The following is a 24,000-nucleotide window of genomic DNA, read 5'->3' on the forward strand; positions in this document are numbered from 1 at the left end:
CCAGGCAGCGGGGTAGGTTGTGCTTTGTTTCCACGTCAGTGAGAGGAGCGGAGCAGAGCCGGTTTCTGCCGCCCCTCAGGCGCTCTTGATTTCGGGCCCGGGGGCTTGTCGCAGGGTCGTTCCTGCCGCTGGAGCGGCTCCGGGCTATGCGAAGACGTCCCCCGACGCTGCTTCAGTTGTCCTCCAACTCCGCCATTTTGGATGCCGAGTGGATGGAGGGGTGAGTAAACGAGTCGTTCCCCCGCCCGCTAGCCGGGGTCGTGTAAGTGGGTCTCTCTGCAGGCTTGCCCCATGGAGGGCGGGAGTGGAGGAAGCGGAGGAAGGGGGGGGGTCGGGAAAGACCTTTCCTTAGCTTCCAGAAGACACACGAGGAGCTCGACCTGCCTGAAGGCCATGTCCTATGCGACAGGCCCGAGAGAGTCCAAAGGTGGTGGCGGCCGAAGATAGGAGAAGGCCCGTCTAGGGAAAGCGAAGGCAGAAAGGAAAGGAGGCCTATTACTTTTAGGTCGCCAAGGCAGGGCACGGAACGGGACCGTTGCTAAGTTCTGTCTCCTTGTGACAGGCCCCAGGCATTGCTGCGGTCTCGGGCAACTTTGGAACCGGTCTCCGTGTCCACAGGGCAGCTTCCGCGCTCTGGTTCAGTATGTGGTAAACCGGTGGAGAGGGAGCGCTGGTAGCGCGGTGTTCCGGAGAGTTTTGCGTGGGCCCCAGGACACGGGTGTTCTGCCTGGCACAGCTGCAAAAGTTGTCTGGGAACGCCAACTGTTGGCCTTGACTTGGGACATGCTTTGGGACTAGGAGGGAATAGATTGAAACCTGTTTATGACTCTTCCCACACAAGGCTCCCATACCAACCAAGACGTTTCCTCTTGTTGTTCAGAGTTTGAGGGAAACAAAATTCATTAATTAGTGCAGGGTGTCTGGGCAGGGGATACCTGCGTGATGGTGCAGTTGGGTGCCTAGTTTCATATGGGTACTGTCTTTTCTAGCATGACTTTGGTCCTCTTGAAGTTTTGAGAGTCATCTCCTGGAAGCCTTACTGAGCAAGGGATTCTGGTATATAGTTGAAGACCAAAATATCTGGAGGACAAATGGTTGAGAAACACAGGTTTCACATAGTTTTGCTTCCAGGGAAATGGAGCTGGCCCTTCCACAAGTGAAAGGATAGTACAAGCCATCATTTACAGTATTTTGGTTTTCCAAGAGAATGTGGAGTTGCAGATACAGATTTTTATCTAGTGACTTCCTCTGCCTATCCATGTGTTGTTTCTGGGCTTGACTGTTTCATATAAGGCAACCTTATATGTATTTACGCACATTCAAATATAGCAATGTATGCTGTGAAAATGTAGCAGAGAACCACAGCTCTAAAGTGAAAGGCAAAATAAATGGATTTTAGTATGAACATTATATGTCAAGGTCCTTGTCCATTGTTCATTCTTGTTAGCCATTTCCCATGAATGTCCTAGAAAATATGTGGCAATGTGTCACATCTGTCATTGGTTCAAAGACTGGCCCCAGCCTTTTTCATTTGAAGAAAGCCATATGGTAGAAGAAAGTTTCCCTAGTTCTGGTTTCTTTAATTTTTTTTCTTTTGTTTTGTGAGGGATAATTTAAAGAAATGACACCTTATCTCAGACCCATAAGATTGGGCGCCACATGGAGATTGGCCTAGTGACCTCTTGGGCAGACTTCACTAACAAATTATATTTCCATTTGATAAACACATTTTGGGTGACATAATATCTAATAAATCTTTAGAGAATGATTTGAGATCATATCACTGTAGTGCATATGACTAGACATGGTAAGATCTGAGCCTAGAACTAGAAAGATAGTAATCAGTCTTTTCAGCCAAGTGTACCATAAGTAAAGATGTCACTGTAAAACTGCACTTTACACAAAAGAATATGAATTTGTCTGTAGCAGGCAATAGCATACAACAAGATGGGCAAGACTTCACTTTATATTTAGATAAACCATCAGGTGTTCCAGCACTGTCCAGGTGTTGCAGATAGGCAATAAATACATTATGTTCATAAAGGATGTTTTTGTAGCAGTGTCCTAATGATACACTTAAAAGGATATATTTAAGCAATTGGGTGGAAATTGATACTATTTTAATGCGTCCTACATCAGTAGCCTTGCAGCACAAAAATTTCATCCAAAGTGGAAAAAATAGGATAATAATGTGAGAGGCAAGGGAGAATACCTAACAATATTCTACCATATGTAGGATATTGACAGTAAGCTAGATAATGTTCAAGTGATAAATACCTAAGAAATAATATTTAATGTAAGAAATGATTTTAAAATCACAACACTTTTTGATCTCATGCTGGGACAAGAGGATGAGAAATAAGCATACTGATATCTAGTCTTATGCTAGAAAAATATGTGAAAAGAAATCACGTAAAGAATAGATACTCCATCAGTAAGAACCTTTTTTCCCTTCCTCTTATTCACAGCTATGATAGAAATATCAATGCACTGGACACATTTGCAGAATCTGCTGCAAATCCTTTCACTTAACTTTCTTTTTGTTTATTATAATTTTTTTAAAAGGAGTAACTAAGAACCTCTTGGGTTACTTTTCTTAACATCCAGTATGATAAAATAGATATTTAAACATTTCTTTGTATCTTTTAGGTTAGGGAATAAGATTAGTACAATGACCTTTAAGAAAGTTCCAGTTCTATAATTCTGTAACTTTCTTTGCTCATTTTAAAATCAGTTAGTGTGATCAATTTATCTACATGCAAAACTCAAATTTCTTTCTAAATAAATAAGGTGTGTTTAGCTTTGGTGTGTTTAGAAACAGAAAACAGAAATAATCTAAATAAAGTGAACAAATTTCTTAATACTGTATAATGCTCAAGTGAATTCACAGCTAGATGGTTTGAGAGTAGTTCTCATAGGCACTATGTTGGACACAGGCATAGTTGTCACTGCCTTGTGGAAATGTTAAGTGTATGGTGGATTAGTAAGTATTTCAAATTATTTGTACATTTGAATGTGAATATTGGATTATCTCTGTGTTGTGGAGTATGAGACAGGAGATGCTAATATTTACATACAACATTTCGTATTTGTATAAGTTGTAAGTGCTAGAGTTTTCATAGTTCTTCTTAGGACCATTCTCAGTGCTTTCAGGTTTATTATCCTCTTGTAAAATTTATTCTCTATGTTTTTTTACTTGTCTAGAAAAAAATACCTTGCCTGTTCTATTGCTGTTGTTCCTGCATAATCTTAACACTTGTGATTATAGTAGTTTCCATTTTAATTGACTAGAGTAAAAACTGCCATGTGCCAAAGAGGAATTGGTAGCTGTAGCCTGCATGATGGTACAGTATCTGTACAAATCCTGTGGTCCTCTCTTTTCTTTAGAGCCCCCAAAAGGATTTTGTGCTTTTTATATTTACCCTCTGATTTAATTGTGCTTAAACTGTTAAAATATAGACTGAAATCTTATTGCTTTAAATTGCACCATGTAAGGCTGATGATATCATTATCCGTGGTGATTTTTCAGAATTTAAAGACTTTCCCACACTCCTTTGGCTTTAAGTGGCTTCTTCACGAGCAAAGGACCTTTGGTGGAAAGTAATTAGAAAATTTTAATTTCTTGAAAATCACCAGAGCCGATTACATCATCAGCCTTCCAATGGTATTTGTTCATGTATTTTTTGATCTTTATTGCTTTGAAGTGCTAACTCTTTTTCCTTTTGCTTCCTCATTTGTATTGTATTGAATTGTAGTACAGTATTCCGATGTCTCTTGATGGTTTCTGGTGGTAGTTAGTTTGGGCAAACCCATCTATTCTTTGGTGGTTTGATTGATTCGGTCAGTACAGACATCTTCCAGCCCGTTGGGCTTTCTCAGATTTCTGGTGTTAAAAGTACTGATTGCAGTCGTCATAAAAGATGCTGGTGTTTGGTCTTTAGTTTTTTTTGTTAAGAGCCACTTCTCCTAAGCACCTAAGGGGAAGGTATGATGGCTGGCAGAGGACTGAATCTTACAGAAAACATATTTTAAAAGAATGTGTGAGAAGCTGTGCAGCAGCATGCCCAATTCTTGAAAAATGAAAAAGGGCAAATATAGCATACTTTAATGTGTGAATTTAAGTTGTTATGGAAATGCTTTTATAAATAGAAATTAGAAAATACTTAGTAGTTTAAATTAGCATGTTTAATAATTACTATTAAGAGCATATAAAACATATAATATCAGAAGTATTTAACTGATCCAATTGTCCTGAAATTCTTTCTCTTTCTCTCTCTGTTGTCCAAAATGGAGATTGTGATGCATTCTTCCTTGGTATTGAATAATTAAATGCTCTTTTTTGTACCAGGTACTAACATAGTTTCTCAACTTTAGGTCTGTCAGGATTGTGGATAAGAACATTTATATTGTACAAGGCGAAATCAATACAGTAGCTGGAGCCATAAAAAGAAGTGCAAGATGGAGTACCCATACACATTTGGTAAGATTGTGGAGAAACACATTCAGCTAGCCTGAATCTTTGTAATAAAAGATGTACATTATTTTCAATGAATATCAGGTATACTAAAGGAATTAGAATAATTGCTGTATGAAATTGTATGTGACTTTTATCTTTGTGTAGGCGCTTGTGTAAATCTGGCTAACATAATGCTTTGAAATGTGACATTTTCTATATAATAGATGCTATGAACTTGTAAATGTAACTTAATGCTGTGAATGCCCTACCTGGAATATTTCTTTGTCAGATCATGAATATATGGCTCAATTAATTAACTAAATTAAATTGCTAACCTATCTTGTCTCTAAGGAGATTTGGATGGGGGCTTTTTTGAGGTTTGAGAGGCCTGTGTATGTTTTGTAGTATAACTGGAACCCCTGAATGTTTACTAGCATAGGAAATGACCTTTTTCACATAACAAAAATTCTTCTTAGATGGGAGGGCATCAAGGATGTTGCAGAAACAGCTGAGGAGGGTACATGTCGGGCACCATCCTGATATAGTTGCTAGAGTAATGTAATTAAACTTGACAAATACATGCTTAAATGTACACTCCACCAAGATACAGGTTTGAGTTTGTACTCTACCAATAATTTCTTGGTGTAGATCTGGATCAATCGTCTCTTTCAGCTTATTTTAACTCATAGAATTGTTAATGAGGATGGACTTTGCATGTTATCTTGGGGTCTGTCAAGGAAAAAAAAACAGTAAAAGATGCTGAAAAGTAGTACTCTTAGAAGTACTCTGGTCCTATGTATGTTTAGCTACTTGTTAGTCCTCCACTGTTTAAGAAGGCTAGTTTCTAAATAAATTTGTATCTAGTTACAGTTCTAACGAAATTCTCTTTATACTTTTTGGGCCTAAGATGGCTTATGAAGTTATAACAGGTAGTTCTCTTCACATAATAATCTGTATGTCTGCCACTGATATTTAAACATTGTTTTAACTTTTAGAATTAAGTCTGAGCATTTCACTAAAAAGAAAATAGTATGATTATAATTATTTGATGGTTACGGTTACCAGTGTTTGTACACTTAGAAGGAATCCTGAGTAGAAATAGGCATGAATTAAGTCATGCTTCTTTGTATGAAGATTTCCACGCAGCACCATAGGTGCCACACGTTCCCTCCACCCATCTCCTGGATGGCTACTCCAGTCACAAGCCTCCATGCACCACCCAGGGCATCGCCAGCTGCCTGATCTGAGAAGGAACTTGGGCATCCCTTTTCCACCTCCTATGGCAGCCAACCACTCAGATGAGGCGGTGGGACAAAGATTCCGCCTGCACAGCCGTTGAGTGCTTGGCTGCTGGAGGAGGTGGAGAAGGGAAGCCCAAGCACCTTCCTGGACTGGGCAGCTGGTGGTGGAGGACAACCTGGGCAGTGTTTGAGGGTTGTGCATGGGGCAGCCATCTGGAAAGTGGGAGGAAATGCATGGCACCTGTGGTGCCACATGGAGATATTTGTACAAAGAGGCATAACTTAATTCGTGCCCATATCTAATCTTGAGAAATCTTATTACAGTACAGGGTTATGTTTTTGATTAATGTCCCACTGAAGAGCTAATTGAACAAAAGATAAAATGTCTTTCCTTCTTTGGTCTGAGAGTTCAGCTTTGATTTAGTAATGACCTCTTCATATGTTTAGGATGAAGAACGTGATCCCCTGTTGCACAGCTTCAGTGTCTTGAAAGAAGTTCTGAATAATGTAACTGGTAGGCTTTAAATTTTTTATTGATCATCTGGTGGAATGATGTGCATTATACGTATATCTATTTATACTTACACTGTATAAACAAATGTATTAATTAAATGTATATATTAACATATGCATAATTCTTATGCATGTGTATTTTCAGGGAGATGTTGAGTTCAGTTGCAAATTAAACAGAGCAATCTATGATGATACAGAAGAAAAAAATCCAGAGCACATGGAGAAGCGATGTTCTTATTTAGACCAATAAAAAATGCACAAAAATTGTAGGCAAACTCTTCAGGTTTTGAGAGCTGTTTAGCTGGTGAGGTGGTATTAAATGCCAGCTGGGGAGACTGAGGTGGGGAAGAGGGGGGAAAAGAAGGCTCATTTGATATTGAAGCCATAAGGTGTGTATTGTTACAGTTTTAACATGGAATTGAGGAGATAGATACTTACATGGATTACACTCTACTAGGTGTCATGCTTATTTCAAATCACAAATGTGTACTGGCCAGTTCTCGATGTTTGAAAATATAAAATCTGATCTAGAAAGTACACTCTATTCTGAATTTTTGGTTGGTCCAGATAAAGATACTACTTGGCTGATACTACAGTGAGTTTTGAATACAGGTATTGTTCCTTTTAGCTTATTGTGTGTGCTCCAGGAGATACTGGAGGCCTTCTGTAATAGGCTGGCCCCTGCTACCTGACCAGCTTCTCCCTAATGAGACAGCCAATTTGTGGGATCCCAACCAGAGCCCATGCTGACACAGAAGAACTGATGGAGAAGAAAAAGGGCAAGCTCAGCTGCTCCAGCAGCAGGGTGGTGAGGTCCTTGGGTGTTGGACCCTGGATTGAAGTGAACTCAGGACAAAGTTGTGGAAGGGTGACATGAAACAAACCTGAATGGAACACAAGGGGATTGCAGATAGTTCATAAAAATTTTCATTAAGACACACTCATAAACAAGTTTCAATTTACTTATAAACTCAAAGTTTGCAGAAAAAAATATGACATGTCATAGAAATCCTAATTACAGTTACAGTTATTGCTATTAATATGTCAGGTTTTTCAGATTAGTGAACATATGAGATATCCTCTTTATTAATTTCATCTTTTTTAAAGTATGTTCTCTTTTTTTCTAACATTTAAAGCTGATCTTTCTCTACTGCAGATAGACTATATAGGTTTCTTAAGTGCCCGTACAGTGGTGCCCCGCATAGCAACGATAATCCATTCCGAAGAAATCGTTGCTATGTGGATTCGTCGCTATCTGGGGCAAAAAAGCCCATAGGAACGCATTAAAACATGTTTAATGCGTTCCTATGGGCAAAAAACTCACCGTTATGCAGAAATCCTCCATGCGGCTGCCATTTTCGCTGCCCGGTAAGCAAGGAAAGGGCGCGAAAACACAGCGGCCGGCCATTTTCTTTACCCGGGGGCCATTTTGGAACCGCCGATCAGCTGTTGGAAAAACATTGTCATGCGATAATCAGTAAGCGAAACAGCTTACCGATCATCACAAAGCGATGTTTTCCCATTTAAAACATCGTTATGCGATCACTTTTGCGATCACAATACTCAATCGCTATGCGGATTCGTCGTTAAGCGAATCGCTCGTTAAGCGAGGCACCTCTTATTCTGTAGCAATTGTAAATAATAGAGATTTTTGCCAGTAAATTATCAGTTTTTAAAAACTCATTTCTATGATGATTTTAAAAAATCTGGACCTCCCTCCTCCACAAGAAACAGAGTGCTGTGGCACTTTTGTGCCTCTGTATCATTTTTCAGCTGTTATCTAGGGTAAACTGAGTATCATGTTCATAGTAGCATCAGGGTTTTTGTGTTTTCCTTCCCACCTTGAAGTCCTCTTTGATACCAAAAGCATGTTCAGAAGTGGTTTAGCCTCCGATATTGTTTCTGCCTTTTTTAGTTTTGCAGTGGGGTGGAGAGATTTATAATCTTGCTGGATTCTGTTCTTGCATGAGTATGTCAGGCACAGGATATGGACCTGATCTACTTCTTTGATTAAGTTTTTAAAGCTACTTCACTGAACCATGGCCACAACATTTGGAATCTATTTTATGGGCTATATTTTTCTTCAGCTCTTGGAGAATAAATAAAAATTCAACTTAATAAGCTGTATAATTTTTCAAAGTGTTTATTATGCTTTTTAAAGTTTTAACTGCTTTTCAGATCTAGGAGCCTAGTCAAAGGAAAAGGAAAGAATTATGTCCAGTATAATTCTTTTTTCTTCTATTTTTTTCTACCATACATATCTCTTTTTTGGTCTGCATGCTTTTTCAGTCACATTATCCATTTGTCTTTAGTTTGGAACTTTTGATGACTCTAGGTATAATAAGATCATGGATCTCTCTTGCATCTTCACAGCTTTGCAGAAGTAAGTTATCATGCTTTCCTTGGGCCTCAATCACTGCCTTATTTATTCTTGTCGGACAGAAGCTGGGGCAGTCAGTCTGCAGTGGCTTCAGTTGTATGTTGTAATCTGAAGTATGAGGTTTAAATATGTTCCCACATAGTCTGACCATGAATTTGTATGTCCATATGTATTATTGATCTGTAAAAACACCCAGTTTAGTTACAGTAGTCTGGGATCTGAAAAGCGAAACCCATTTTCATGTTTTATCTAAGTACAGAGTGGTTTGATATTCTCCAGTTATTTGATTGTGATTGACCCAGTTTTGGAGTTCTCTTATAGTTTATTGTGGGTATGACAGCAGTCAAATTGGTACATTCATGTTGATGGAATTGGTTCAGTGGAAGAACACTGAAAAGGTATTAACTTCCTGAATGTAAAAGTAACAGAGGTGCAGTTTGGGACAGAGGTGAAAATGCTCTCCATAAAAGTTCCTCTGTTGGAAGTTTAAACGGTAGTTTTCTGCAATGAAAATACACAGGAACATTTGATGAGCTTAAGTGCCTAATTTAGAAATACTGTCTTGAATGTTCCACCATGATAAATTTAATGGAAGGAGGCAGTAGGAAACAGATATATGATAAAGGAACACGGGTTAGTGCCAAGTTAATGTGTATATGTGGAATTAAGTTACATTTCTTACTTTTCATATAAGTTGTAAAAGGGCTATGCTGGCCTCAGTATTTATAGTGTGTACAATAATATGCAATTGGCTGATTACCCTCCTTACATGATCTTAGATTGATGAGTCCTGGGTGGTAGTGTCCAGTGCTTTTCTCAGAAACTTCCACTGTCAAAAAGGAAAGTTGGTCAACATTTAGCTCTTCCATGGATTTACTTTGAGCATTTCTTCATTAAGTTATGGAAGCAATGGCTTTCATATTCAAATTTATTCAAGTGGTAATCTTTGACATTTGAGTTAGCTTTTAGAACAGTTTTGCATTTATAGTAATATATATTCTGTATTTCCTCAGTCCCTATTGAATTTGTTTTAATCTGTTCTGGATGCAAATTTCCAACTGCCTTGTCTTACTTCTCCTCTTGCTCCTTTTTCCTTCTCCCTTCTGTGGACTGTGTTTGATCAGGTGTGGCAGGAATATCCTTTCTCAAGCTGCGCCCTTTATATTAGTCAATATTACCCTTCTCTCCCTCCCATTCTCTTCCATCTCCTCTGAGCTTTATCAGTTGACTTATAATTTTGGAATTCTCATTGGAGTCTGTAATACAGTTTGCTCATTATTTAAACAAAATCTGTTTAATGAGCAGAGGGGGCAATGTAAATGTTAGGCATGTTGCAGTAGAGTACCTTGGTTCTCCTTTGAGCCCCTGCTTATTTAACTGTTTAGGAATGATGTATGAAGTGCTCTAATCTGGGACTGAAAGGGTCAACCTGAGCTCTGGATACAGGGCTGTGTATCCTGACTCAGCCATGAACTTGCCTCCAGGTGGTTTTGGAATTTTTTTGTCTTAGTTTTAACTTGTAATACGGTTGCAAAAAGAAAAGATAATATGAAGGTTGGCTCTGGTCTCATGATCCTACTTGTTTTTACTGAACCATGTTTATTTACACTGACTCCTCTCGTCTTTTTGATACAGGATGATGTTCATTAAAAATAATCATGAGAAGTCTTTCAGTGGCTACTTTGCAAATGTCATTAGCTCTGTGTTGGAAGAAAACAAAGCCTAACTCCATATTGAGGGGATACCATTATATTACATGATAAAGCTCCTTTTTTATCTGTAGCATCTCTTTTACATTATATCCTGAAACAGCATATTGACAAAAAGGACATGAGACCAGCCTTCTCCTTTGCTTACTTCTAATATTGGAGTTGATAATGGGATTATATTCTTAAAATCTTGCACATTTTTTGGCCTCTGCCCATTTCTTTGTCATTTTTTCATTAACCTATAAAAGTATCACCTCAGGATAGTGTTTGGAATTTGTTTTGCACCAACACTGCTACAGCTGCCCTTGTTCAGTCACAGATAAAATTAATGTCCAAACTGTTTACAAGAAAACTGCAAAACTTTGCAAATGATTAGATATTATTCATGTCAGTACCCACAACACTTCTATGCAGGATTTATTGGTTTTCCCCCTGCTCCTGTCAAAGCTGAGCCCAAATTTAGATGAACTAATAGAAAATCTACATGTGTTAGTAAAGTGTATATGGAGGATGGGAGGTTAACTCTGGATAACCATGAAGGGTCTTGCTTAGCCATTATTTTCAGTTCAAAAGAAGTTCCTAAGCTGTCTCTTAAAGCAAATGCAGCTTTAGCAGCAAATAAAACTGGGTCACAGTCCAGCTGAAAATTATGAGAGGGGTCTCTCTTCTTCAAAGTTAGAATACCATCTAGTGATTCTGAGAGCCAAACAGCATTCACGTATCAGTCAAGTATAGATATTGTGTTTTAGTTTTGTTTTACAATGTCTAAGCCTAAAATGGAAAAATGGTGCTGGGGAGCACTTAACCCTTTCACTTCCAAATGTTCTTTCTGCATGCAGTAAACTTACGCATTAGCTAAAATAGAAAGTATTTTAGAGCATTAAATATAACCCTAAATTATTTATGACATTTTGCAAATAAATACCTAAATATTTAACAGATTTACTAGTATTGAGATGAAAGACTGACAGACTGTTGACTTTCAATTATTATTCATTTAAAAATATACAGAATTTTAATATATGCATATCTTCAATATGTAGGATAAAGGTTTTTAAGATGGCTATTGCTGGGCTGGTGAGTGTGTTGCCACCACTCTTGAGTGTGCGACTGCTGGCTGGCTGGTTGCTTTTCCCATTCTGCTGCACTGGTGAAAGCTGTGCTATGGAAGGTCACCATCCTTCCTGTGAGTCCACTAGTTAATGCCTTTTTCCTTCTAACCTGTCAGCTGGCTTGGTGCCAAAAATGTATTTACATTTTTACAGAAGCAAAATAAGGCAAATTTTCCTCGTATACGGTTTTGTCATGCATATGAAATCAGTTGTCCAACTGACAGCAGGTGATATTGATTCACCTTGGCAATACATCTAGCTGTGTCAACTATTCATTGAGAAAATTTCCATGCTGTTGCAAGTCTAAATATGACAAGCAGACTCTAGTACTATATTTTTATTGCTGAAAATAATATTTGAATCGATTATAGAACCCAGTGTGGTGTAGTGGACAAAGTGATGGACTAGGACTCAGGATATCTTGTTTTAAATATCCCTGTTCAACCATGGAAACTCAGAGGTACAGTATGTGTGTAGCCACTCCTTAAATATCTCATGTATCTCGAAAAACCTATTAGAGTCACTTTAAGTTGAATGTAGTGTAACAACCCAGAGTACCACATGTAATACCATAAGATATTGCACAAGAGGAGAGATGTTTTAACATGGACTGAGCTGGTGAAACACAGTGCATTGCAATACAGTAGTTTTAAAATCTTCAGGTAAGGAGTTTTGTTATGTAGGGTATTAGCTAAGGGTAACATGCCAATATGTATGTTACAATTTAAATCCTAGGATGTGGTTAAAAATAATTGTCAGTATCCTGTCCAGTATGTGGAAAACTCAAGCAGTGTAAGCTGCCATGGTGATCTGACGAGGTGTCGGTCATGTACTTAGTTTAAGTGCACACCATCAGATTACTGTGGTGGCTTTCACAGTTGGAGCTCCTTGTACACATATATTGAACTGGATATTGGCCAAATAATTATATTACCAGGAATGTATTTATATTGACACTAGAAATCTTTTGAAGTAGAGTGGGAAAAGATGCTCAGTAGGCCAATTTCATAACAAATGTGGCAGTTTGTCTTGAATAGCCTGTTCACTCTTCTCGTATGAATGTAAAAGAGAAACCTGTAAGGTTATATATGACTGGTGTCAAGGTTCATAAGATAAGAACGAATATTGGAAGTATGTTCAGATAAAAGGTCCAATATCCTGCTGTGTTACATGCTTATGGAAGGTTGATTGAATGGTATTCCCTGAGCTCCACCAACCTCTTTACTGCATGCACAATCTTGATTTCATTGTGTGATTGTTGTACAACTGGTTGTGTGGTTAGTTACATAACGGGAGCACAGGCAGAAAGAGAGAAAGGTTAATGAATTATTATATGCTACAAACAATATATTAACCAAGGAGATTTTCAATATGTTTAAAATTGCTCTCTAACAAATTCTGTGAAAACATAGTACTGTACATATAAGGTGAACATAACTGTGGCATTCACCCTTGTGTCACCTGCTTGTTTTGCCCTCACAAAGGATCATGTCGCGTTTTCATCTCACTGCCACCAGTGGATTGCCTCAGTCCACAATATAAATGAAGTTTGGCAAAACACTGGTCTTGTGAGTGGAAACAGAACTTATTTATTGAAGTGAAGCCAATTTAATAATTACAGAAGTTTTTCAGATGAACATTGTTGTGACAAGTGGGTACGGCGGCCGGGGGGGTGAGTGGTAAAGGCGGGAAAGAGACGAGGAGGCGATTCTTCTTCAAAATCAACAAGTTTATTTGAATAAGCACTCAACTCAACTGGATCAAACGGATCCCTTAAAACGTCATCTGACAACAAGTGATATCGTTTGGGGCGCCGCATATCCACATTCCCTTCAATGTCTACCAGGGGGGCGGGCCAAAGCGCTCCCGATCCGTCATCGGCCGTAGGGGGGTGCTCCTTACTGCGCACACAGTCCCACAACAAGGATGACGGGCCCAGTCTCCCTCCGGAGGCTTCTGCTGGAATTCGGGGCCTGGTCTGATCACCTTCCGGCCACCAAGGAAATTTAGGGGGTACACCGAAACGATCCATTCCAATGGATCATACATGCGGCCGCTACTGCCTAGGGGCAAGGGTTCTGGTAGTAATCCCCTTCCTTGTCGCAAGTTGGGGAATTCCCACGCAAGGCCCGGTGTGACTTCACTCTCGAGCATGGGTTCGGTCTGAACCCCTCGGTTCACATACCCTCCGAGTGCTCCTTCTCCCTGCCAACTGAAAACCCACGCGCTTCCCTCCTCCTTTTCATCTTCCCACATCTTCCTCATCAGCCAAACACACTTCGGTAGGCTTCCTCTTCATTCTCTCATCCTGATCTATTTCAATCAAGACGCCCTCCACGCAGCCACTCTCCTCTGTCTGTGCTTTTTCTTTGGAGGACGGCACACTCAGACTCACTCCTTCACAATTGTATACAAGCAAATCATTAACATTTCTCTCAGTACATACTTTTCTCTTGCAATATCATTACCACCTTCTCTACCTATTTTCTTAACCAGCCTTATCACTCTCAGTATCTGTTCCCTCTCTCTGACTAACCAGTCCTAACTATCTGGATCTCATCTCTATCTCCATCTCTATCTCTATCTGACTCCTCCTTCTCCTGCCAAGCCTTCATATATCTGCTGACTCTGCCTCTCCAGTCCTCTCATAGACTCATGAAAATTAGCTCATGACTATGAATGACATGAGTGAGTGGGGCAATCGTCACAATAACATTTGATTATCATTGCATGAGAGTGCAGTGATGTTACTGTGCTGGTAGAGCAAGTCAACACTCTACAAGGCAATTCTCAAAATAAGGCACGGATGTAGCAGACAATCTGCTCTTTCCCTGGGCCAAATTTGGGGAAGGGTTTTTTTTAAGTAAAACTTTTACCCCTCCATGCAGAAACAAGCAAGCTTAAATATTCCCAGATTTAAAATGGATCAAATAAACCAGTCTAGTTTATCCTGAAAGAGAATGATTGAGCCCACCCCCTTTTTTATTTGGAGGAAATCCAGGCTACAGTGACATAGTGACAGTCTTCCAGAAATATATATTTTGCCATGTATTACCAGGGAATTGGTATACAGCTTTGTAAGGCATATCCAGAGTATTTTTGTATTACGAAAGCACAGAGCAGTTGTCTAGCCCTGAGTCCTTTCAGTAAATATTTCTGAAACCGGGCTCCTGACTCCTGTCTTCAAAGGGAAAATCAGTTCTAGAATTGCTGCAGTCTGAACTTTTGACCCTGTTGGTCAGGACCTAGTTAACTGATTCTCAGGAAGAGAATTTTTAAACTCCTTCCTGATCAAACAGGGATTTTTGCTGGCTAGGGGATTCTGTGTCTGGGTTTGAAAATATTTTAAAGAATATTTAAATTCTTTAGAAAATAGAGAACAAATATTCAGAAGTTCACTTGTTTAAGCTGTGAAATTACTGGATTTTTTTTGCTTTGTTGATTGGAATGGCGGTACTCAGTCTTAGCAGAGGTTTGGTACCAATATGTCATAGTCAAGGTTTGCTGTGTGCCTCTGCCTCCCCCTGTGCAATTTTCTTCCCCCTCCACGCAGCAATTGCATTAGATTCCAGTTGTGACGGAACCCTAGGCATGGGGGCGGAGTCACAAGTGCGCACAGGAGCAAAGTCGCCCCCCCGTGTGAAAGGCGGAGCCCTGCCCAGTGGACCTGAAAGTTAGAGGGTACATTAGTCATAGTTTCAACCATTGCACCCATTATGTCATTATACAATCGTCTGGTAATTAGGAAAAAAAATCCAAAGATGTTGTATGCCATCAAGTCACTTCTGATGTGTGTTGATTATATTGGAGTTATTTTATTTATTATTTATTATTCAATTTATACACCACCTATCTAGCAAATCTCTACTCTAGGCGGTGTACAACAAAGAAAATGTCCAATGATTAACAACTGTGTTCAGATCTTGCAAACCAACAATATCTCATTTAGCTTGTTCTCTCTTCCTGCTGTCCCTCTTCCTAGCAATATTGTCATTTCCAATACAGTATATCCTGCTCTGATTTTGCAGACTAACAGCTATGGCATCCTGTATTGACACAATCTGCCTCCTATTAGGTTTTGCTGGATTGTCTTCCTATTGCTCCCACCCCCCTTGAACTTTATCACTTATAGTTCCCTTTCTTCCAGTCTCATGTGGTATGCTAACTTTATGTGGTGTCCCCATGACATGTTTGGCAAAAGAATATTTCTCTTGATAATGTCCTGGATCACGTTGCATAATTGAGGCACAAGTTTACAGTGTTGACTTAATAGATTTGGAGATTATATCTGCAGTATCCCCAGCCAGCATTGCCAATGGTGAGAGAGTGCGAGTTGTAGTCCAGTTTACCTGGAGGGCCAAGAGTGCATTGGGTGTGGGAGTAAGAGTCCCCTTTGGCTCCCCTTTTGCTTACTTGCTATTGTAGCAGCTCAGAAAAGAGAACCACTGATGTCATAAATGGTCATATACTGATTTAATGAAAAAATATGCTTCTGTAGGTGCTGCATTTGGGAAGTAACTTTTGATCTAAGATATTGTTGTCCATTGCTTCAGATGGCTGGTGAGGCTTTATTGGTTACCAGTTTGTTTCTGGGCACAATTCAGTGTATTAGTGATAAGATTCTAAGTTCTTGAATAGCTTCAAGATACATTAAGAACTACCTTCGCCCATAACAGTGTGCCTAAGAGATGTCATCCTCTGTGTTTTCAGTAGCAGAAGAAAACTTCCATTTTAAAGTTACTGGTACCTTAAGACTCCATTTGACTGAGAGTTATTAGCCTTAGATGCAGATAGTCTTTTCAGTACTAGTCATTGGGCCTGTGGAAATGTGAAATAAGGCAAGTACCCTGTTTCCCCGAACATAAGACCTAACCTGAAAATAAGCCCTAGTATGATTTTTCAGGATGCTCCTAATATAAGCCCTACCCCCAAAATAAGCCCCAGTTAAGTTAAACCCTGCTCAAAACCATTGTGCAGCATTGTGCAGCAGCCAGAAGAAGATGACATGATTGTAAAATAAAACATCCCCTGAAAATAAGCCCTAATGCGTTTTTTGGAGCAAAAATTAATATAAGACCCTGTCTTATTTTCGGGGAAACATGATAACTATTACATCTAATAATACAGAAACCAGGAAAAAGGTAGGAAATAAAATGTAAGCAAAAGGAACAGTTTCTTTTTCAACCAGAAATATGTGCAGTTCCTTCTTTAAAGAAAAAGAGCTCAAGATTCACTAAACATTGCATTTTACCTCTCCCCAATTTTTAATTATTTAGCCTTTGGGCAAAAGAAAGTAAACATGGGAAAACAGTGCTAATGTTGACTTTGAGTCACTGTGGCAATTAGTGAGGTTCATTTAGACACAAACAACTAGACAAATCCTGTTGTGAACAGTTAGTGTATATCCTGGGATTGCAAGAGGGGATATACATAATATTTTAATAAGTGAATAAATAAAAAGTGTGTGGTTTCTGGTATGAGCTCAAGCTACCTGCATATGGAACATTTGAAATAGATATTTTTATTTTTAATCAGCATACATTCGATGTGGAGCTTAACAGAACAGTTGCTACCTACTTCCTTGGGAGATAATTCTTATTTGTCTGGATCAGGAGCTCCGTTCTTAGCAATTCAGTTGTTTGTTTGTCTGACACCTTTCAGAGTGACTCTTCCTCACCTGCTGCATTAAATATTGGTAGGATGGAGATACCTCACTGGTGTGATAATATGGGTCAGTCCACAGTTGTAATTCATATTAGGTTTCTCAAGTTTCTCAACAGGCTACCCAAATGAGTTGTGAAATATCTAAAACCTCAGCTGACATTTGGCAAGCAAAAAACTTAGTTTTCTCTCTTGGGTTTCTGCACAAAGAACATGTTTAATCATATAGTAATCAGTTTTATGGCTGTCTTGGATCATGGTAACTGGTGAAAATTGTACAGGCTTTGTATTGTTGTCATCAAGTATTTTTACAAGAACCCAGATACCATTGAAAATGTATGTATAGTACTTCAGTTGTTGTTGTTTAGTCGTGTCCGACTCTTTGTGACCCCATGGACCAGAGCACGCTAGGCCCTCCTGTCTTCCACTGCCTCACAGAGTTGGGTCAAATTCATGTTGGTTGCTTCAGTGACAATGTCCAACCATCTCATCCTCTGTCGTTCCCTTTTCCTCTTGCCTTCACATTTTCCCAACATCAGGGTCTTTTCCAGGGAGTCTTCTCTTCTCATGAGATGGCCAAAGTATTGGAGCCTCAGCTTCAGCATCTCTCCTTCCAGTGAGCACTCAGTGTCAATTTCCTTCAGAATGGATAGGTTTGTTCTCTTTGCAGTCCAGGGGACTGTCAAGAGCCTCCTCCAGCATCACAATTCAAAAGCGTCAATTCTTCGGCGGTCAGCCTTCTTTATGGTCCAGCTCTCTTTTCCATACATCGCTGCTGGAAAAACCATAGCTTTGACTATGCGGACCTTTGTCAGCAAGGTGATGTCTCTGCTTTTTAAGATGCTGTCTAGATTTGTCATCGCTTTCCTCCCAAGAAGCAGCCATTTTTTAATTTTGTGGCTGCGGTGACCATCTGCAGTGATCATGGAGCCTAAGGAAGTCAAATCTGTCACTGCCTCCATATCTTCCCCTTCTATTTGCCAGGAGGTGATGGGACCAGTGGCCATGATCTTAGTTTTTTTGATGTTGATCTTTTCTAATCCTCTGGCCACTGTTGAATTTTCCAAACTTGCTGGCATATTGAGTGTAGCACCTTAACAGCATCATCTTTTAAGATTTTAAATAGTTCCACTAGAATGCCATCACCTCCACTGGCCTTGTTGTTAGGCACGCTTTCTAAGGCCTACTTGACTTCATTCTCCAGGATGTCTGGCTCAAGGTCAACAACCACACTGTCTGGGTTGTCTGGGACATCCAGATCTTTCTGGTATAATTCCTCTGTATATTCTTGCCACCTCTTCTTGATGTCTTCTGGTTCTGTAAGGTTCTTACCATTTTTGTCCTTTCTCATGTCCATCTTTGCACAAAATGTTTCTTTAATATTTCCAGTTTTCTTGAACAGATCTCTGGTTTTTCCCTTTCTATTATTTTCCTCTATTTCTTTGCACTGTTCATTTAAGAAGGCCCTCTCGTCTCTCCTTGCTATTCTTTGGAAGTCTGCGTTCAATTTTCTCTAACTTTCCCTATCTCTCTTGGATTTTGTTTCCCTTCTCTTCTCTGCTATTTGTAAGGCCTCGTTGGACAGCCGCTTTGCTTTCTTGCATTTCCTTTTCTTTGGGATGGCTTTTATTGCTGCCTCCTGTACAATGTTACGAGCCTCCATCCATAATTCTTCAGGCACTCTGTCCACCGAGTTCCTTAAATCTGTTCTTCACTTCCACTGTGTATTCATAAGGGATTTGGTTTAGATTATACCTGACTACCCTCTGGTTTTTCCTACTTTCTTCAGTTTAAGCTTGAATTTGTAATCTCGTGGTTAGATCACTGTAATGCTCTCTACGTGGGGCTGCCTTTGAGATCAATGCGGAAACTCCAAATGGTGCAGAATGCAGAGGCCAGACTTATTAGTGGGGTGAGGAAACATCATCATATCTCCCCCACTCTGGCCGCCTTACATTGGCTGGCTGTTCGGTTCCGCATTGATTTCAAAGTTCTAATGCTTATGTATAAAGCCCTAAAAGGTTTAGAGCCTCGATACCTGGCAGAACGCCTCCTCCCACCCAAATTTACTTGTATCACTTGGTCTAGCCAGGAGGTGAGGCTGAGGAGCCTAACGCTGAGGGAGGCCTGGAAGGCAAAAACAAGAAACCGGGCCTTCTCGGCAGTGGCTCCTCGCCTTTGGAATGGCCTCCCTTTTGAGATCTGTATGGCCCCTTTCCTGAGCATTTTCAAATGCCAACTGAAAACCTGGCTATTCAGGCAAGCCTTCCCTCTAGCCACCTCTTGATTTATTTTGCTCTCTCACCTTGAGTCTTTGTCCATTGATGTATTATTTGTTCTATATTTTAAATGGTTTATTTTATATGTTGTTAGCCGCCCAGAGTAGCCAGTTGTCTAAATGGGCGGGGTACAAATGCAATAAATAAATACATTGGGCCCTCGACTTACGAACTTAATCCATTCTGGAAGGACGTTCGTATCTCGAAAAGTTCATAAGTCAAAGTACCATTTCCCATTGAAATGCATGGGAGCGGAATTAATCCGTTCCAGCATTTAAAAAAAAATACCAAAATAAAAATAAAAAGAGCAAGTCCCACGTTGGGACTGCAAACACACACACACACACACACACACACACACACACACACACACACACACACACACACACACACACACACACACACACACACACACACACACACACACACACACACACACACACACAACCACAGAAACATAACCCCCCCAGTCCAAACCCACCCTCCAAAACCCACACAGAAAAGTTTTTTTAAAAAAAGGACTTACCAGTCCGAAGCCAGCCGGTGCTCTGCTGCCTCCGAGTGGCCGGGGGCGAGCGGCCAAGCGCCCGGCCAGCTCTAGCCTCCTGGCGCTAGGTTAGCTTTGGTGGATCCGAAGCAAAAAGGCAGGGAGAAAGGGCGGGAAATTTGATTTTCCTGCCCTTCCTCCCTTCCTCCCTTCCTCCCTGCCTTTGGAGCTTTCAAAGGGTTTCCTCCAATGTCGGGGAAAGCCCTTTGAAACCTCAGAAGGCACCAATCGCAACGGCGGGGACTCCCAGGGAGGTCTCTCATGGTGGCATGCAAGCCCTGGGAGACTTCCCTGGGGGTCCCTGCCACCGCAATCGGCGGCTTTGGAGGTTTCAAAGGGCTTTCCCCCAACATCGGAGAAAGCCGTTTAAAACCTCTGAAGGCAAAAATTTCAAATTTCCTGCCCTTCCTCCCTGCCTTTGGAGCTTTCAAAGGGCTTCGTTGGGGGAAAGCACTTTGAAACCTCTGAAGGCACTGATTGCGGTGGCAAGGACTCCCAGGGAGGTCTCCCATGGTGGCATGCAAGCCCTGGGAGACCTCCCTGGGGGTCCTCGCCGCCACGATGGGCAGCTTCGGAGCTCTCAAAGGGCTTTCCGCCAACATTGGAGGAAGCCCTCTGTGACTGGGTTCCTTTTCTAGGATGGGCGGGCCAAGGGATTCGGCGGGAATGATAGCCGGAGTCGATGTAACGGTCAAAAAAGGATTGGTTTTATTAACTTTTCCATCAAGTAACTCTGGACCAAACGGGTCCGGCAACTCTTCATTTGTTAACATGTTATACTTCTTGGGTTTTACCCCAGGCCCCATATCTTTGGTTTTTACTGTTTCTTCCCCCCAAAATGAATGGTTGCGCTCTGATTCGCGGTTGACACAGTCAGCACCGAGCAGGTAGTCCTGCAGCAAGGATGGACCACAACCGAACCCTCCAGCCTGGGTAGGAAAGGGCTGGCTCCACCAAGGGTCCCTCTGTCCATCGCTGGGCGAGAAGCCAAACCCACTCCCGGTTTCCATCCCCCTGGATGCTCACCGGCTCCAATCTTTCCTATCTCTTTTGGTAGAGGCAACAGACCATCTTCCTTCATCAAGTTCGGGAAATTCTTTACCAATGTTACGATCTTCTCTCTCTCTGCGCCTGTATCTCTTGTTTGTGTACTCTTTTCCTCCTTTCTTCCCTCTGCCCCTCTTTCTCCTCCTTTATAACCTCGTCCCATCTCCACTCTCCTGACTCCTCCCCCCAGTCTTTCGTCCTCTCTGCCAGAAACACCTCTATCGCTTTATTAGTCATACATTCATCATCGTCCAGTTTGATTAATTCCCCCACAGCACATCCCTCATTTGTTTCTTCTTTAGATGTCTGTGAGGACTGCTCACTTTTATTCCTTTGCTCACACCCTCTGAAAGCTCCAAAGGCAGGGAGGAAGGGCAGGAAATTCAAATTTCCCGCCCTTTCTCCATGCCTTTTGGGTTCGTAACCCAATCCGCGTTCGCAAGTAGGGTGTACTACTTGCGATGAGATCGGGTTCATAACCTGAAATGTTCACAACTAGGGCCGTTTGTAAGTCAAAGTCCCACTGTAAGTAAGTAAGTAAGTAAGTAAGTAAGTAAGTAAGTAAGTAAGTAAGGAAGGAAGGAAGGAAGGAAGGAAGGAAGGAAGGAAGGAAGGAAGGAAGGAAGGAAGGAAGGAAGGAAGGAAGGAAGGAAGGAAGGAGCTGATGATCAGAGCCGCAGTCAGCTCCGGGTCTTGCTTTTGCTGACTGTATAGAGCTTCTCCATCTTTGGCTGCAGATAATATAATCTATCTGATTTTGGTATTGCTCATCTGGTGATGTCCATGTGTAGAGTCGCCTCTTGTATTGTTGGAAAAGAGTGTTTGTGATGACCAGCTTGTTCTCTTGACAAAACTCTATTAACCTTTGCCTTGCTTCGTTTTGAACTACAAGACAAAAATTGCCTATTGTTCCTTTTATCTCTTGACTCTCTACTTTAGCATTCCAGTCCCCTATAATGACAAGAACATCTTTCTTTGGTGTCAGTTCTAGAAGGTGTTGTAAGTCTTGATAGAATTGGTCAATTTCAGCCTCTTCAGCATTGGTGGTTGGTGCATAAATGTGGATTACTATGATGTTGAAAGGTCTGCCTTGGATTTGTATTGAAATCATTCTATCATTTTTGAGATTTTATCTGAATACAGCTTTCCCAGTCATGGGCTACTCAATTTCTTCTACGGGATTCTTGCCCATAATAGTAAATACGATAATCATCTGAATTGAATTTGCCCATTCCTGTCCATTTTAGTTCACTGACGCCCAGGATGTCAACGTTTATTCTGTTTGACCATATCCAGCTTACCAAGGTTCATAGATCTTACATTCCTGGTTCCTATGCAGTATTTTTCTTTGCAGCATTGGACTTTCCTTTCACTTCCAGGTATGTCCACAGCAGAGCATCCTTTCGGCTTTGGCCCAACCACTTCATTAGCTCTGGAATTACTTGTACTTGTCCTATGCTCTTCCTCAGTAGCAAGTTGGACGCCTTCTGACATGAGGGGCCTATCTTTCAGCGTCATAGCTTTTAGCCTTTTGTTCCTGTTTGTGGCAAAGATACTGGAGTGGCTTGCCAATTCCTGCTCCAGGTGGATCGCGTTTAGTCGGAACTCTCCACTGTGTCCCTGCACAGCATAGCCCATAGCTTCTCTGAATTACTCAAGCCCCTTCACCATGACAAGGCAGCAGTCCGTGAAGGGGAATACTTCAGTACCGATAAATGTCTCTGCTGTGAATGTATTATGTTATGTTGTTCATGTTTATATGTACACCACCCGGAATAGTGCTATGCATAAATAAGGTAGTATATAAATGTCAGAAATAAAAAATATTAATAGTATAAAATCATTAAGTTAGTTGTGTGAGGAAAATGTTACATGTATATAACAGGTGCTTTGGAAAGATTTTAATGTGTTTCAGGTTACTATTGGGAAATGTTACATATGGACCATTAAAATAAATCAAGATACTGGAGTACAGGAGTGGAGTAATGGAAATATAGTTATTTTATATTGGTAAATGAATATATCATTAAAAATCAAGATTAGATTCAGATAAAGGAGGAGTGAAAATTGGTGGAAAAATATAAAGTGTGCAGGTGACATCATACAACCGATAGAAAATGGCAGCGACTTGAAAATACTAGTACTGTGAAGGTTAAACAAGATTATGCAAAAGCAGGATTGTAGAACATTAAGAAGGCAAAAATAATGTCTCCAGGAGAATTGCATAATTTTAACATTTTCAATGAAGAAATCAATATATAGGTTTCCTATATCTTATATAAATATAAATCCAAATAGTGAATGTAGCCGAGATCTCGGAAGACGACCGTGGAATGGAAGAGTAGCTATGAAGGAACAAGTAATGATCTTCAAATGTAAGAAAGTGTCTATGGAAATCAAGGCCAAAAATATCTATACTGTGCATGAGTGATAAAAATGCACAGTGGAGAAAGCTGGAAGGAAAGTATTGGTTCTTTTGAAATATGGTGTTTGAGGACAGCTTTATGGATAACTGTGGGTTGTCAGAAAGACAAATAAATGGGTTCCAGTCAAATCAAGCCTGAACTCTCACTGGAAGCTAAAATGACTGAAGTAAGGCTATCATCATACATACCACATCTCACTACTAGTTCTTTGAGCTGTTTAGCAAGTAAAGAATGGAGGAGAGAGGATGCTGTTTTGCCTGTGTAGCCTGTGCAGAGGAAAAAGAAGCAGCAGAAGAAAGGGCCTGCTGTTTGTTTCCATGTCTAATTGGAGAGAAAGCAGCAGCTGTTTCTAAGTTACTGTAACACAGATTTTTTTAAAAAAGCTATGGGGTGAAGCTTTCTGTTTTGTTTAGCCACTCCTGCTGCAATCAAAAATGACCAAGCAACATTATTATACCAGCATGTATCTTGTCCATTACAAGTGAAGGTTTCTGCAGATCCCTGGCTTACAGTATTATGTGAATGTACTGTGCTTTGTACAAGATTAACAGTGCTGTGTGTGACAGGCTATCGATCTGTAGCACACCAATACTGCATGGGCAGGTGACATAACTCAGTTTTAATTAGAC

General features: G+C 40.5%; 1 protein-coding gene across 5 annotated transcripts in view; it reads left to right on the forward strand.

The window, feature by feature from the left end:
• Positions 1–24,000, forward strand: part of GBF1 (golgi brefeldin A resistant guanine nucleotide exchange factor 1) — a 128,637-nt gene continuing 104,637 nt past the window's right edge. For 3 of the 5 annotated variants that reach the window (XM_020791157.3, XM_020791159.3, XM_020791158.3), the window contains exons 1-3: positions 2–220; positions 4,375–4,480; positions 6,145–6,211. In XM_020791157.3, coding sequence (XP_020646816.3) covers positions 147–220; positions 4,375–4,480; positions 6,145–6,211 — 247 coding nt within the window. In that variant the 5' untranslated portion in view covers positions 2–146. Of the gene's footprint in view, positions 221–4,374; positions 4,481–6,144; positions 6,212–24,000 lie in introns of all 5 variants that reach the window. The other 2 variants (XM_078391146.1, XM_078391145.1) reach the window with 1 other exon arrangement.

The sequence above is a fragment of the Pogona vitticeps genome, chromosome 3 (genome assembly GCF_051106095.1).
Source record: "Pogona vitticeps strain Pit_001003342236 chromosome 3, PviZW2.1, whole genome shotgun sequence".
Taxonomy (NCBI): Eukaryota; Metazoa; Chordata; class Lepidosauria; order Squamata; family Agamidae; genus Pogona; species Pogona vitticeps.